The sequence below is a fragment of the Dipteris shenzhenensis genome, chromosome 8 (genome assembly GCF_047967505.1).
Source record: "Dipteris shenzhenensis isolate YYH24624 ecotype China chromosome 8, Dip_SZ_1.0, whole genome shotgun sequence".
NCBI classification, from domain to species: Eukaryota; Viridiplantae; Streptophyta; class Polypodiopsida; order Gleicheniales; family Dipteridaceae; genus Dipteris; species Dipteris shenzhenensis.
Window position 1 is genome coordinate 57,576,572 of NC_141603.1, and position 16,200 is coordinate 57,592,771.

Here is a 16,200-nt window from a genome sequence, read left to right on the forward strand (position 1 = left end):
TCAATCATCCTATGTGGCATCTACCACCACCTAGGAGTGCTTATGGGCACCTAACTATGCCTCTAGCACACACACATAGAAACCAAGGTGTGCCTGGGGCATACACCTTGAGATATCCCATCATACCCCCTCTCAAGGGAATGCCTCAGGCTATGTCAAGGATACATTTAGTCTCATAGTTTCTCATGCCATCTCATGGTGGTCAAGGATAAATGCTAGCAAGGGATTCCCAAGGGTGTGAAGTAAAGAAAAGGGATACAAAAGACCTTCCAATGGTTATCTCCCCTACATGTACATGCACACAATGTCTGCAGGAGGTACCATGGAGCAAAACACATACACATGGCCTACATCATATGGTGACCAGAGGTGTTTACAAAGAACACAATAGTTTATTTCATTCATTTTGGAGGACTATCCAAGGCTGAGTACCTTGACTGAACATAAAAAAGGGAGATCTGGAGCATATATGGAGATGATTCAAAAAGCATAATCTTCATAGGATGCCTCATCTTGTGGAGGCACATCAACTGAAAGTAGATTGGCAGTTTCTGACTTTGTAGTTGCTTCCTTTTTGGCTCTACAAAACTTTTCATGGTGATTGTTTTTGCCACAGTGTTAGCATGGATTGATCTTGAAGTAGTCTTTTGAGAGCTGATTAGTCTTCCCACAATGTTTGCAAGGTGAAAACTTGCCCTTTTGGATTTTTATGGCATAGGCTGTGTTATTGCCTCTCCGGAGTTCCATGTGCCTTTCTTCTTCTTGAAGAGCAGAAATAAGACCTTCAAGATTAGGATTAGGAAGATTTTTCAAAGTGGTAACAACATGATCATAATCTTCAGGCATACTCTTGAGCAACACTGCCATTGCATCATCTGTAGTGATTGGAGAGTTGATAGAAGCAAGTTGAGTCATGAGACTCCGCATATGATTGACATGGGCAGCCAAAGGAGTGCCACTAACCATCTTCAATTCAAAGAAAGCAATTTTAAGTGACAATTTTGAGATGTGAGAGCTAGCACAAAAAATAATGTCAAGCTTCTGCCAAGCTTTTGAAGGAGACTCTAAGTCAGAGATGTGATGAATATAGTCATCTCCTAAGGCAAGACAGAGGTTGCTATGGTTGGCTCTCGATTTCTCCATGAGGTTGGCAGCAGAGGGAGACGAGCGATGGTGGTATGCACGGACTCACAGATGGTTTGTGAGACTAGGGTTCCACATCGATAGGATACCTCTTTTTCAGTACAGTTTAGATGCCCCTCCGGTACTCCCACCCACCATCCCGATTGGGCCACATACCAACCAGGTCATTCGAGAGGATCTTCTGCAGCTACACACCTTTAGGACCTGGTTGGAGCCGAGGGAGCTTCCAGTGAAGCTGAGTTTCTACAGAGATTATTGTCTTCGCATTTCGGAGGAGGGATTCATCACACCACGGGGATACACTGAGCTTCATACACTACGGATCTCCATCGGATAGTTTCGGGTATCATCAAACTGCCTCCGCATAGAGAGCGGCAGAGCAGAGGTTGTGCGATTGTCAGGAGGTTGAGTCGGAGGAGCATTTTATTTTCAGGTGCCCAGTGTACTATGAGATCCAAGGTCGCTACCACTGCCTCTTCAGAGATGGCTCCGGGCTCCTTTTCAAATTCCTCGCCTACCCAAATCAGAGATGCCTCGCGGCCTTCATTCACGAGGGAATCCGACATAGAGAGTACTTACTCAGGCGACGGGGCTTGGCCACATCATCAGACACCTCTCAGAGTAGGATCACAGAGTTCTTCCCATCGAGTAACATTGATCGTCCAGTCTCTAGCCGCCGACGTGATAGAGACCGCGACCCGACGATCGCAGCACGACACACGAGACATCGAGGAGACACACATATCACTTTGGGGGACCTCCCGTCATTGTTTAGACCCGGGATACGTCCCACGGGAGTCACGGTGGCTCTAGTCTTGCATCGAGTTTCGTCCAGGAGACCGAGACGCACGGCACTCCTTGACGGGCACGAGCGTCCCATCATCGGCTATGCACCAGCCAGGGGGACATGACATACGTAGGATTCCGCTCCGCTCCAGTCCTTTTCTTTTCATCGTTACATCCAGATGTATTTGATTAGGTATGATCAGACTTAGTATTCAGCACGGGTGATGATGCTTGTTTCAGTAGCTCCACCCTTACTGTGATTTGTGTCAGGTTTTCTTTCAGTCTCATAGACCCATCGGTCTTCCGAAGACTCTAATAAAATTTCTTTCTTTCTTTCTTTCATGTACCTTAGGGGGACATGCTTATTCCCAGTACCTTATTAGGAAGAAGCTATGCTATCTCTCCGTTCCATTCATGGTAGACAAGGTGTTCTCAGCAGTTTTAGATATCTCACAGTTCTTTCAGGTAGCATCCCATTCAGTTTAGTCATTAGAGGGGTGCCTAGCAGCTCCTTCGTTCCTTCGGAGAGCATCCAGTACAATCTCCTTCTTGGAGGGGTGCTCTGCATTGCCAGTCGTTGCTCGGCTCCTTGGAGAGACAGCCACAGTGCCATCTCTCTCGGAGTTTCTCAAAGAGACAACTATAGTTTCCACAGCTCCCTGCATCATGCAAGTTCTTTGGGAGACATTTCCATCCATAGTTCCAAATTCCAGGAGGACGGTAGAGTTTTTACCCTCGGCAGTTATCATGCTAGCAAAGGAGGCAGGTTCCTTTGCCTCACTGCAGTCTTCATGGCAGTATCGGTTCTTAGGAGTTTTTATTGAGCCGCCGTGTTATCATACCAGAACATTCGTTCCTCAGCCTTTTGGAGCGGTACCAGATCATTCCCAGTGCCAGATTGTTCTTCCTCAGCTCTTTGGGAGGACAATCAAGTTTCGAGCAGCAGTTGGTGGTCATCACGATCACATTTGCTTTGCAGATTCACTCAGTCTCTCAGCAGTTATCATCATCCAAAACTTAAGTAGGAGAAAATGTCATATGCACTCCTACACTAGGGAGCATGGTGACACACAGTCTGACCCATTTGACGAAGTGAGAATCGTACTCTCCTAGTCTCACTCAATGAGCATAAAGATCACGGAGGATCAAACTATAGAAGAAACTCCATGAGAGAGAGAAAGGAAGTATGAAACACTCAATCTATTCCAATGTGCTATATCAACAATACATGATAGGCCTCTTATATAGAGAGAGCCTTTAGAATAGTCAAACCATGTGGGATCCTCTCATCCACATCTCTCCTTGTGGATATCCTCAATCCACATCTCCACATCATGTAGTCCACATCTTAGGGTGGCTACTTTAATACATTCCTTATCACATACCTTTGCCCTTTAATCTATGTGCTCATGGCACCATATCTCAACGCCTCCCCTTGGTGCCATGATCCTTTGGCTACTGCAAGGTGGTCAGATGTGAGTTACAAATCCATCACCTCCCCTTAGTGCTTGCATTGCTACTTAAGGTGGTCAAGTGTGGTTTTAACATGTTAATACCTCCCCTGGGTGCTTTCATAGCTACTCTCAGGTGGTCAAGCTTGATTTTCAAACATATGGGCTGAAGTTGGTAAGGATGTTGCTTCATGCTTTGTTCTTCCATGTGCCTTGAGGCTTTACGTGTGGATGCCATGCTTCATGCTATGGTCATCTCATGCACTTGTGCTTTTGGCATGCTTATGACAATGATGTGTGCATTCATGCTTTGATTTATCATTTGTTGCAAAGGTCTTACCAATTGATTTCTTTCAATATTGGCAGTGTCTAATTGCTAATAATGATTCTGATCTGATAGGCATGTAGAGCTTGAAAAGACGATCACTTTTCCTTTTTGGAGCGTGCCCAAATTCTTCTTGGATTGCAAGTTATGGCTTGTCAAAGTTTCTGTGAAGAAGAGGGCCTTGATGATGTGGCACACGGATTCATATGCTGAATTCCAAACTGTGCTTGGCAAGGGCTATGTGCTTAGGTGGCACTTGGTGATGTGGCAGTTAACCTAAACTTAACTATGGTTAAAACTCTTATTTGCCACGTGCTCTTATCCTCTCCACACCCAGGGTCAGATGAACTTAACCAAGGTTAACCTATCCTGGGTCAAATTCTATCTGCCACGTGTCTCAAGATTAGACCTTAGAGAACATGCGAGTTTCGTGGCAATGGAAATGAAGCTACTGTACGCGGATGGCATCGTTGTTTGTTGGAGAGAGGCTCCCATGAGGCCGTTTGTAGAGCATAGGCTTGCTCTTGCCTTGCTTGTGGAGTCTCAGCTTGCGAATAGTTCCTTGCTAGAGGAGCCACTCAGAAGGTTGACGCGGTTCGATGGAGTTCGCTGCACAGGTGGTCGGCGATGTGTGAAGGGTTGGTCGTTGGCGATGCTTCTAGGTCATAGATGCTGCGAGTGGCCGCTTTTTGGCTCTTTGGAGGAGCCTTTGGAGCTTGTTGGGTGTTCATCTATAATAGTTGCGTGGGCGCTGGAGCTGCTGATTGCACATTTCAAGGAGGCCTGTTGGCTGTTGATGGAGTCGAGTCTGAAAGCTTGTGGGCTGCGGAAAAGCTGAGGCGATGGTTGCTGGTAGGAGCTCGGCTCTGGAGATGGACGTTGATGCAGAGGCTCGCTAGTACAAGTAGCTATGGCATGCGTGACAACGGTGCCCAATCAAAGGCGCAAGTGAGTCGAGCCGTTCATTGGCAATGGCATAGTAGACATTGAAGAGGCTGCAGACGGAGAGCGGTTGGAGGCTTGTTGGAGGCCAGCTCGTTGGTAGTGCCGGCTGTGGAGTCGCTGGTCGAGCTGAGAGGATACTGGCATTAGTCACCTCTCTTACTCAAGTTGCCACTCGATGGAGGTACCTGCTGGCCTTGTATGCCTATTGCAGGCTGCTGAAGGTCTCTTGAGACTGCTGCCAAACGCTGGCTGAGTGAAGGCCATCAGAGTACTTGGAGTCGCGGCTGAGTCGAGGCGATGCAGAAGATAAGGCTGCTGGGAGCTAGAGCCTCGTATGACTTTTGGAGCCTTTGATGGAGAGTTCCCTTGGTAAGAGGCAATTAAAGGAGGCTATTCAGAGCTTGCGCGTAGACGTGCAAGTCTTCATTTGTAGAGAAACATCTTTGTAAAAACACCTTTTGCAACAACACCTTCTTCACAGTAGCATCAATCTTGAAATGTCTTCCATGGACATAGTTTCACACATAAGAACTCTCCCTAAAGGTACTATGGGTGTGCCAAATTTTATTTCTCTATACACAAAGCATGGGAAAGAAAACACTCACTAATCTACCTAGGCTTGTGGAGCTCCTAAGCTCTGATACCATGACAAAGTGAGGATCGTACTCTCCTAGTCTATCACTCAATGAGCATAAAGATCACGGAGGATCAAGCCATAGAAGAAACTCCATGAGAGAGAGAAAGGAAGTATGAAACACTCAATCTATTCCAATGTGCTATATCAACAATACATGATAGGCCTCTTATATAGAGAGAGCCTTTAGAATAGTCAAACCATGTAGGATCCTCTCATCCACATCTCTCCTTGTGGATATCCTCAATTCACATCTCCACATCATGTAGTCCACATCTTAGGGTGGCTACTTTAGTACATTCCTTATCACATACCTTTGCCCTTTAATCTATGTGCTCATGGCACCATATCTCAACACCATTTGTCGTACACCTTGGGCTTGTTGTGAGCCCTAGTACAAGGACGAGTCAGGCACGAGATACTAGGGTTTGTTCCCAGTTCCCAAAGTCACAAGCCATGTTGGAGCAGTTTGGGCAAAGTGTTGCGAGGTGTCCACCTAGCAACATGTTCAAAAGAGGGGAATGTCACATGCACTAGGGTGCCCAAGTGGCAGTGACAACTGGCTGCTTAGCTTGCCTGAAATGGCCCAAAAGGGCTTGGTTTTATAGGCAAGGGCCAGCAGCTTGGTCGGTTGTGTTGGCCCAAGGTTGGTTGGTTCCCAGACCTATATAAGGGGCCTTCAGCCCCCCTTTTCACTCACTCAGCTTCCTCAGTTCATGACCTAGCTCCCAGCCTCGAGCAGCACTTCCAGCCAGCATAGGTGCAAGGTTTGGGTGTCCTATTACCGCAGCATAGTTCCATCTCCCGCATGTCGTAGTCAGGGGAGTGGTCTCAGCACAGTTTTGTATGCCAATTTGGCAACCATGTACAAATAAAGCAGTGTTCTATAGTTAGGTAAATCTCTCGTGTCTCTCATGCTTGACTTTGCCTTTTACATTCATCTATTTTCCGCACACCAAGTCTCCGCATGTTACACTCATTGTGACTGGCATGGCAGTAGAGAGACAAATCTCCTGTACGTGCATTGAAGTCGCCAAGAGGGAGGGTGTCTCCTTGCCTGGTGAACTCCGTGATGTCATCATGTATTGTCTCGTATGGGCTGTATGAGAGAGAGAGAAAGAAAGAAAGAGAAAGATGTATACATCTTCAGAAGGCCTCACGAGACTATGAGATAAAGTACAATATGAGAGTGACACTCATACAAGCCGCTATCACTTGAGGCAAAGGGCTCACTAAGACCCTTTGTTGAGTACTGGACTAATTCTAAACTACACCCAAAAATATATAGAAAGCAAACTCAAAGTCCAAAACTAGATACATATAGCAAGAATCAAACTTTGAGTCAGAGTCAGAAGACATAGCCAAGTGCCATGGTAGCTCTCCTGTGAGCTATGAAAATGTCTCGTATCTGAGTCTGTCTGGTTGTCTCACATCGTGGCAGGGGGCGTGGTCTTCGAGATCTCTGTATCCTGTGGGCCATAGCGATGGTGACGCCTGCTATCAAACGGTCTCCACCGAGTAGAGCTCTGATGAGGTGAGCCTCCATCGTGCTTGCTCTGGTCCATCACTGCGTCATGTGTGGCTCCTGTGTCATTGGTTGCATCCCTCTTCGTTGTCTCATCTCACTGATGTGAGAGAGAGAGAGAGAGAGAGAGAGAGAGAGAGAGAGAGAGAGAGAACCAAATAAGGAATAAATCATGAGATCAATAAGGATCTAATGGAAGAGAGTGAATGATCTAATGCAAGAGAGTAAACGAGTGTCAGCCCTGAGGGAATCTTGTTGTGTATCAGCCATAGCGCACCTTAGCTCTTTGTGGATCGGTTGGAGTCCCAATAGCAAGGTTGAGATTTATTGTTGACATCCTCTCCAAAAGGATGGACTGTGGGCATCTTGAGGTGGCCTGGCACTGTGCTGCTGCTATGAGGGTGCCTTGAATGGGCTGAAATCCTGTATCTAGCATTATGCAGGTCTGATATCTTTGGAGAATGTCCTTGGTCTCCGTGTACATTTAATCCTTTTGTTTTTTTTTTTGGGGGGGGGGGGAGGGGAGGTCTATAGTATAAGAATCTATTTTCCTTGCCTTGAAAGAGAAGCATGTGTTGAAGAGGCTTGGGAAGTTTTGACAATTTTCTTGAAAGAAGGTCATAAGGGTCTAGGATAGCACTGTCTAGTTTTTCTTATCTTGCAAGCTGAGCTAAGGTAGAGGAGATTTGGAAAGGTTAAAACATTTGCGAATATGTGCTACATCAAGATCTTTTGTGAGGGCAGTTTGTTACTGTTATCACTTATATTATATAGTGGTGTTACCAAGGTGGAGTTGTGAGAGTGTTCAACAGTACATTTGTTAGCACTGACCTGCTAGGAGCAGGCTATAGCAACGATTCAGGTGCCCTTGGAAAGCCGACTTTCCAAAAAATGTGGCCAAGGGAAGGAGACTTTCCAAAACAAGGTGATTGATATTCAATCATTGAAAAGGCCTGCCTGAGATTGAAAAAGCGACAGTGGAGATGGTGCGCATTGTCTTGTCATTGGGTAATTGGCTCAATTGATTGATGAGAGCCCTCATTTGTAGAACATAGTCATTAATGGATTCTCCTTTTTACTTTTTCAATGTATTAACCATTGTTTAGATGTTCTTTGTGTTCACATCTTGGTGGAAATGCCTAAGGCTTTTGTCATCTACTACCAATCTTGGAAGTTGCTAACACCCTTTACAGACAAGGCTGGCAGATGCAAATGGGAAGCAGATGAACCATCGATCCAAGTCCCTCTATCAACTTCTCCAGCAAGATCTTCAATAGTCCCCCCAGTAGTTTCAGGCCAAAGGACCCAATATCCTCTCCAGTGTAGAGCTGCAGGAGATATGGATTGAAAGCAGAGAGAGAGAGAGAGAGAGAGAAGAAGAAGAAGAAGAATATATTATCGTCCTCTGAAGACCAAAACCGGCCTATGGGACCTGAGCAATACAATATCACAAGTACATGAAAGCTCCTCCCGAAGATGGGAGGGTGGAAAGAGAAACCACCTTCTAGGATTCAGGTGGATTCCTATGCTTGAAGAGCTTATACACAAATGTTCCTAAAGCTGAAGGTGACCCTTTATGCAGCAAATCAGCCAGTTTGTTATGTCCCTCAAGGAGGTGATTGAACTCTTCCCTAATGTGTGCATAGTGAGGGCATATCATTACCATGTGTTCTTCTGTTTCAACCATACCTTGATCACATAGTTGGCATATTCTACTCTCCCTTGGCATCTTTTTCCATCCCCCTGTTTCTATTTGCAGCTGGTGTGATCGGGTGCGAAGTGAGGCTAAAGCAGAGAGAGAGAGAGAGAGAGAGAGAGAGAGAGAGAGAGAGAGAATTTCAAGGGAAAGAAATAGCAAGTGGGAAGTTGGATCAATCATAATAATTCAGGAATTTCACAAACGAAAATTTTGAATTTTGCTTCTTAGAGAAGCGAACCTCCAATAACACCTACCTCATACGGGCAGGCCAAAAACGGGGCAGTGCTCTGGGCACCCTGTGCCTTTTGTTTAAACAAAAATTTTTCCTCTTTGTTTTAAACCTGTTTCCAAACCCAATACCCTACCAAGCTAGATGAGTCCATAATGGTTCCTTTTGCCCTTATTTTTATGTGCTTGGCATAATCAATGTACAGTGTGTAATATAATTAGGAAGGTCTATACCCTGTCACCAAATGCAGTTGATAGATATAACCTTTTGATTTAAATTAACATGGAGTATATATAGAATGCTGGTTTAGATGATTGTCTCAGGTTGGTATTATTCTGGTTTTCAGGAAATTTTAGGCTGGATTTTACCTCTCCAAGATGAGAGGAAATACTGAGATCCTGGGGGAAGAAGTAGCTAGCACTGTAAGAACAGCAGTCTACAGGCTGTTTAGATTTCATGTGCATGATTGGCTCGCTATATTTGGTCTTGCGATTCTCGATGGAGGTCTGAACATAATTCATCCTTTCTATCGATTTGTGGGGAAAACCATGATAGGAGACTACATGTACCCATTAAAGGCAAACACAATTCCATTTCAAGCTGTACCGGTAAGCCCTTCTCTCGTTGAACCTCAATGTCTATAATCTCTTGGAAGATTCTCTCTTCGCCACTGGATTGTGATAATCAAGCATTTATTTAATAGTGCTTCCCTATTTTATTTAGCAATGCGTTTACACCAAAGTCCTTATGACTTTTGGAGACGTAATTGGCTTATTAAGCATGAGGGGTGGGCCTTTTGTACAGGGAATGTGAACTAGACAAAGTTCCATTATAGTTTGCTTCTGCTGGATGTAGGCCGGCAGAGACATGGGAAAGATGATGCATGTCCATTACATGATGGTGATATTGCTACTAGTAAATCTTGCCTAATCAGCTAGGAGACTAATGTGAATACCCTTGCAATTGGCCAGAAGCATTTCCAACTCCGGCCAAAAGGAGAGTACAGGACATTGGCAGCTTCGACTATAGAAGGAGCACGATCTCAGCAGCAGCAACAAGCGGCCACAACATTTCTAGAATGTCAATAATTAATGCCAAGGAGGAATGAATATATATGACCAAAACAGATAAATTGGCACTGTTTCTTTGCCAAATGATATAATGTCAAGGGAGATAATCTCAGCTGATTCCCGCCCCTAGAATTCATGGAATAAGTGTAGCTTGTCTTACTCTGTCAGAATAGTAGTTATGGATGCCTTCGCCTCTGAAGTGTCAGTTGGAAATCCTTTATAAATAGGTCATGGATCAAATGTAAAATGACTTTCAGAGATCCAAAACGTAGTAGCAGAAATCCTTCTGAAGAGTATGAATAGATTATCTACAGTTTGAAAGCCTTTGCAATTATGTATTGGTTCTCTCTCCTCTCCATTTTGTTAGAGCAAAGAGTAGAGATTGCCTTGCAGCCTAGACAGCGGTGCTATTGGTTCGGTTGGTTTTTCATCATCTCCTGCTGTCTTGTGTTTGAATTTACAGCTTGTTACCAAAGTCCCCTCTAAAAAGAATGGATGCAAAAGGAGCACTATAGTGGGACATGTGCTTCCTATAAAGTGCTCATTTAGTAAGTGAAACCAAGAAGCATATGAAACTACGGGTCCACGCTCTCTCCTCTCTTTGCTCAATCACATGCAAATTTTACCAATTTAAAGACTTGGCAGCTATGTACACCATAGTACAATCTCCCCAAGGTAGTCGTATGCATAGATTATAAGAGTGACATGCTTTATTCATTTTTCTTCTCTTTCGGTTTCTCTTTTATTTTGTTTGTAGAATTTTGGACTTTGGAACAACAAAAAATCTAAATTTGTACGATTGGCTATATTCTAGTCTTATAATAGTGACATGCTATATTCAAGGGAAATAGCACAGGACAATGAATAAATCTTAAGAATCATTTCACCGAGGTCACTTGCATACTGTCCGTATGTCCATTCTCCTTAAACAATCTAATCACCTCCCAAATGTGGTTGTGAAAGGCATGCTACTTTAGAAGAATCTATGAGGGGAAATAGCACAGTACAATGAATAAATCTAAAGGCTCATTTGACCAATTTCACCCGCTTACAGTCCGTATGTCCATTCTCCTTAACAATCTGGTCACCTCCGAAATGTGGTTGTGAATGAGGCATGCTACTTCATAAGAATCTATGGTGGCTTGGCAATTCCCTTTTTGGGGGGCCGCAACAACTGATTCCTATAGGTAGTTAGTCACCCTTGGTAAGCCTCTTGGCATTCTTATGTGTCTCAATGAAAAACATGATATCTCGATGTGCAAGAAATGTCTCCAAATTCCTTGGCATCAGCTGTATCATTCCATTAGAGTTCCACATAACAAGACTTGGGTATGTTGCAAAACTTGGAATGCCTTGAAACATCCATTGGTTGGGCAATAGCTAGTGCACATCAGTCCACCCTATTTCTATAGTTTGGACCATTTGTTAATCTTCTCATCTATAACAATATGAACGTGTGGCTAAATCTTGTAGATACGCAAGCTTTATTTAGGGAGAGACTAAAATGAAATTGTATAGTCTTCACAAGCAGTTGTACCTTGAATGAAGAGAATGTTGACTGCTTTTTGATTAGCCTTCTCCTTTAGTGCTAGCTTTTGTCTCATGGCTAAGTTGGCCCTTCACTTTGCCTCATGATGCAAGTGCTGATCATTATTGAGGCCTGATGGAAGTATGACATTGATAAGGGTGGAACTATTGTATGCACCTTACTCAATGCTTAGGTGAGGGCAGCCATTTTTGTAACAACTAGGTTCTCTAGCATGGAATAAAGCTTTATCTCAGAAAGGACCTCATCCCAAATGAGTAGAAGGAACATGGGAAGTGCAATGAAGCACATAAGAAGCACCATCGCACATGGTGTTAAGAAGCTTGGGCTTCCACGTGTACTTAGTGCAACGGGGGACTCCGAGGCCCAATGGGTGTGAATGAGTCCGTGTACCCTCACTAGGACTGGTTGCCCAATCTAATTTTATTCCACAAAAAGAAGACACAAGACTACGATTCTTGCGACTTGGACAGAAGTTCTAAGACTCTAATTCTTGATAGTTCGGTTTTTTTTCCCCCCCCAAAGAAAGGAACCTTCTATTAATGCTTGAAAGATTTCATACAAGACAGCAGCCCTGAAGGTGCTGAGTATGGAAAAAACCGGAAAAGGCTGAAAGAAAGAAACCGGCCTGTTACAGAGAAACCCAGCTCATTGCCTAGGGGATCTCTGGAACTGGGGCTAACAGCCAAGTGGGGGGACAGTACAGCCAGCGAATCCCTCACAGAGTGAAGATGTAGAAAACACTTGCAGGCCAAGCCTTGCAGAAACGAGCACGCCTCTTGATAGTCACCCTGGAGCGTGGAGTCCCACGCTTCCAAGTGGACCGTAGAGTGTAAATGATATCCTGCCAGATGGCAACTAGGGTAGCCGAGGGTGGAACCGAGTGCTCACCCACATCACAAGACTGCAACGAGCCACCAAAATCCAAGCTGTGATGCTGGCTACCACCTCCCAAACATTGTCTTCCCTAGGAGAAGGAGCTAGGTTGTCAGGGGGGGGCTGCCTCGTGGAGTGCAATCCTCTAGATGCTCTGACCCTGTATCCGGTAGGCTGGGGAGATCTCATCAATCTAAAACGTGTGTCCTGCCTCTTTCAACCAAGCCACCATCCCCCAAGTGTAGTCTCTATGAAGACTCTGCATACGTGTCATGATCCCGAGGGCTCCCATCTAGATCCTCGCTGCACTATGACAGCTCCACAAGCAATGCGGGATAGTCTCTAGGACACCATCGAAGCAACAATGGCACTGCCCCTCCACTCGCATTTGCTCTAACCACGGGCCGATGGGCAAGCCTTCGTGGGCGGCCAGCCAAAAGAAGTAAGAGATCTTCCTCGGCCGCAAGCTGGACCACAACCGCGTCCAAAACTTGGAGCGCACATCTCGGGGCACTCTCTGGGTCACCCAATGTCTCTCCCTCGAGGAGGTCCATCTCGACGAGTCCATCTGAAGCGTCTTGCCAATCCGTGTGGTGTAGGAAAAGAAGGGTACCTCATCCACCGGCTCAGCTAGGTTCAGCTAGGTTGCCCCTGGAGGGCCAGAATCACTCTCCCGGATCCCACTGGACCTCCCTCAGGGGTCTACCCTCCCACAGCCAAAGGCTCCATCTAGAGGCATCCTGCTCTAGGGTCAATGTGCCACTCCTTCCCCAAACGTCCTACGACTCTGATCATTTGCCAGTGTATCCCATTAAGACTCCCATCCATCTCGGGGTTACTCTCAGTGAGTGGCTGTAGTAGGCCTCCAAGTCCTACACGGAAGAAGCCGGGGTGCGTGCTGTCGCGTCGCATCAACATGCTCAAGGGAACACTAGTATGGGAAAACTGTCCCAACCATCTGCTGTCTCTTCAAACGTGGAGTCCTTCCCACTAGGACACAAGAATGGCTAAGTCAATCTCGCCCATCCGCTGCCTTGTCCCTTGCAGATGCGCCAGGCGTCAAGCCTCGCCTCTGTCTCCATAGGTAGTCTGCTCCAACGGCCAAAGGACCCTGCTGGACCACTGTCGACCACTGTCCCATTGTGCCCAACCAATGTGAGTCTGCTGTCTGAGCATACGTCCCTCCTGATCTTTGATCTCTGGGTGCCACATAAGGGGTTGGCGCTCAAACTCCTCTCTGCATCTGGGCGGAGCACGGATGAGACCCCCTGCCAGTCTCTGCCATACCCTGTGAAGACTCCTCATCAGGGGGGAGCCCTTCCCTGTAAGGGGGGCCTCTGAGAAGATCCATCTATGTGAAGGCTGCCATTGTCCCCCAGTGCGTGGGGTGTTCCTTAGAAGCCCTCGCTATAAGAGGAGCTTCCAAGGATTTGCACCTGGGGTGAGGCCGCGAACCACCAACTTGCCTAGAAGGGCCCTGCTCTGCATCTCCGGATCAATGACAACCAAGCCTCCGAGTGCTTGCGGCACTCACTGTCTGCCAAGCTACTCGGGCCCTAGTGTTCCTCGTGCTGTCTGATTTTGCCCAAAGGAAGTTCTGTATCAACAGTCGGAGCTGCCCAATGCATCCTTTGTGAAAGCACCAACAGGAGGCGATATACCAGGCCGTGGCAAGAAGGACTTGGTTTGCCACTAAGGCGTGACCTGCTACGGAGAGTTTGGTCGAGCTCAAATAGAGAAGCTTGCGCCGAACACTCTCAAGGACCGGGGTAATCTGGATTTCGTCCAGTTGATTCGTGTCCTCGAGGCCTCACAGTAAATAGCCAGGGCGCCTCTGACTCTCTTCAGACTCGCTATGGTGCCCTCAACATACAAGGCCGTGTCATCTGCAAACTCCGAGTCAAGTAGCTTCTCCTCCTGTTTGATTGGGAGCCTCAACCCTGTGAGACCCGTAACCTGTGATCTCAAATAGTAGCCCAAAGCCTCCGTCACAAACAAGAAGAGGAAGGGAGCGAGTGGGCAGCCCTTGCGGACCGAGTGAGAGAGAGGAAAGGCCTCGCCTGTGTGTCCTCCAATAAGCATTTGACTAGAGCTCCCTGCATATAGTGCTGAAACTCCTCTGACCCATGTGTCTGCGAAACCGAATCTCCTCATAGTGCCCTCCAAGAAAGACCACTCCACCCTGTCGTAGGCCTTCTCAAAGTCCAAGAGAAGGACGGCTAGCGGGTGCAAGTCCTCCTTGGACCAATCCACTGTCTCCCAGAACGTGAAGATGTTGTCCAAGATGCTGCGCTTCTGGACAAATGGAGTCTGTGTGTCATGGATGATGTCGGTAAGATGGGGCCGTAACCGCGAACTCAAGACCTTGGCGAGGATCTCGTATGCAGTATCAAGCAAAGTGATCGGCCTCCACTGTCAAATATCCGACCTATCTCCCCCTTTGGGATCAAACAGATCCACCCCCTACTCAAGGACTGAGGGAGAAGGCCTGTGTCAAAAATCTCCTGGCAAGCTAAACGGAAAGGGATGGAGATAATCTCCCAAAAGTTCTGGAAGAAGGCCGGAGTCAAGCCATCCTCACCCAGGAACTTCTGGGTCGAGAGAGCCTTGAGGGTTTCCCAGAGCTCCTCATCTGTGAAAGGCTCCTCAAGTTTGCTGCACAAGTCCTACGAGACAGTGTCGGAACGTGATCCCAAACTAGCTCTCGAGCCACAAGACCAGCTGGGGTCATCCTCTCCGTCTGAAAGAGCTGGTTGTAAAAACTGGTGGTCTCCTGTGGGTCAGTGTGCATGATGCCCTGTGAGTCCCGGACACACTGTAGCTGTGTGCCTGTCGATTGGGGCCCAATGGTCTGAAAGAACTGCTTCGTCATCCTGTCTCTCTGTTGCACCCATCGGGCCTGGGAGGAGTGATAGGAGAACTCAGCTTGTCGCAACTCCGTGTCCTGAAGCTCGAGACGAGCACTCTCAAATCTGTCACTAAGCCACTAAGAAACTAGGTCCTGCTCCCTGAGCCTCTCGATGGAGGCGAGGTCTCTCCTCAAAGCCCGCTCACGCTCCTAAAGGATCCTCCTCCGCTTAAGGGCATGAGCTTGCAGCTCCTCACTGCTCCTCTGAATCGCATCGGCCACCCACACAGCCCAGCCCTCACACGCTGCCATCTCTGATTGCTCCCAAATCCTTGCCATGACCTGTTGAATCTCCTCGTCCTGTAGGAGGTCCTCTGAAATGTGGATCCCCTTCTAGGGGAGACCTTGGCGGGGCTGATCAAAGTGAAGTACCACTAGAGAGTGGTCTGACATCGTGGTACCTGTTAGAATCTCGGTAGATCCGCCTTTGTGTATTGCCCAATCCCCAACACAGAAGCGGTCTAATCTCTCTAGCAATCCATCGTGTCTCCTTTGTCCAAAGGAGAAGAGAAGGCTGCCAGGTGTCCTATTGAAATTTGGCTCTCCACGGGTCTTTGCCACTGATCATGAATATGAACTGCTCTTGGGTGCTACGCTCTGCTGCTGGCATCTCAGAGAACGAGGCTCCGCCTTGCTTGTCTTCCACAAACTCTAGGTTGTTGAAGTCACCTCCAACAATCCAGGAGTCTATATCCAGAAGACACTCTGACAGCCTCCTCCAAAAGGCCGGGCGGTGCTGTCTGCATGTTGGGGCATACACGTTCAAGATCCCAATCTTAAACTCCCCCGTCCGAACTCCCATCCAAACTACCCATCTTGGAATGAGCTGTCCTGATCGTAGACCTCTGAAGCCAAAGTCTGTGAGATTGAGATGCAGATCCCTCCGCTCCGTCCTACTGCGGGGGGCCACTCCTCTGGACCTCTCCTTAGGAGAAGGTGATGGCGTCGTTTGATGCTGCGGCTGAAAACATGTGCTCTTGAATCATAAGGATGTCCACTGCCCGCCCTACCATTGCCCTTGGCAACTCCTGTTGGAGTATCAAGTATTGCGGCTGGCTACGAA

At 47.0% G+C, this 16,200-nt stretch overlaps 1 protein-coding gene across 1 annotated transcript in view; it reads left to right on the plus strand.

Moving 5' to 3' along the window:
• The window catches only part of LOC147899737 (lipid phosphate phosphatase 2-like), a 60,319-nt gene that overhangs the window by 11,220 nt on the left and 32,899 nt on the right, over nt 1-16,200 (plus strand). Inside the window, exon 2 of the mRNA XM_087377861.1 lies at nt 9,084-9,345. Coding sequence (XP_087233987.1) covers nt 9,115-9,345 — 231 coding nt within the window. The 5' untranslated portion in view covers nt 9,084-9,114. The remainder of the gene's footprint in view (nt 1-9,083; nt 9,346-16,200) is intronic.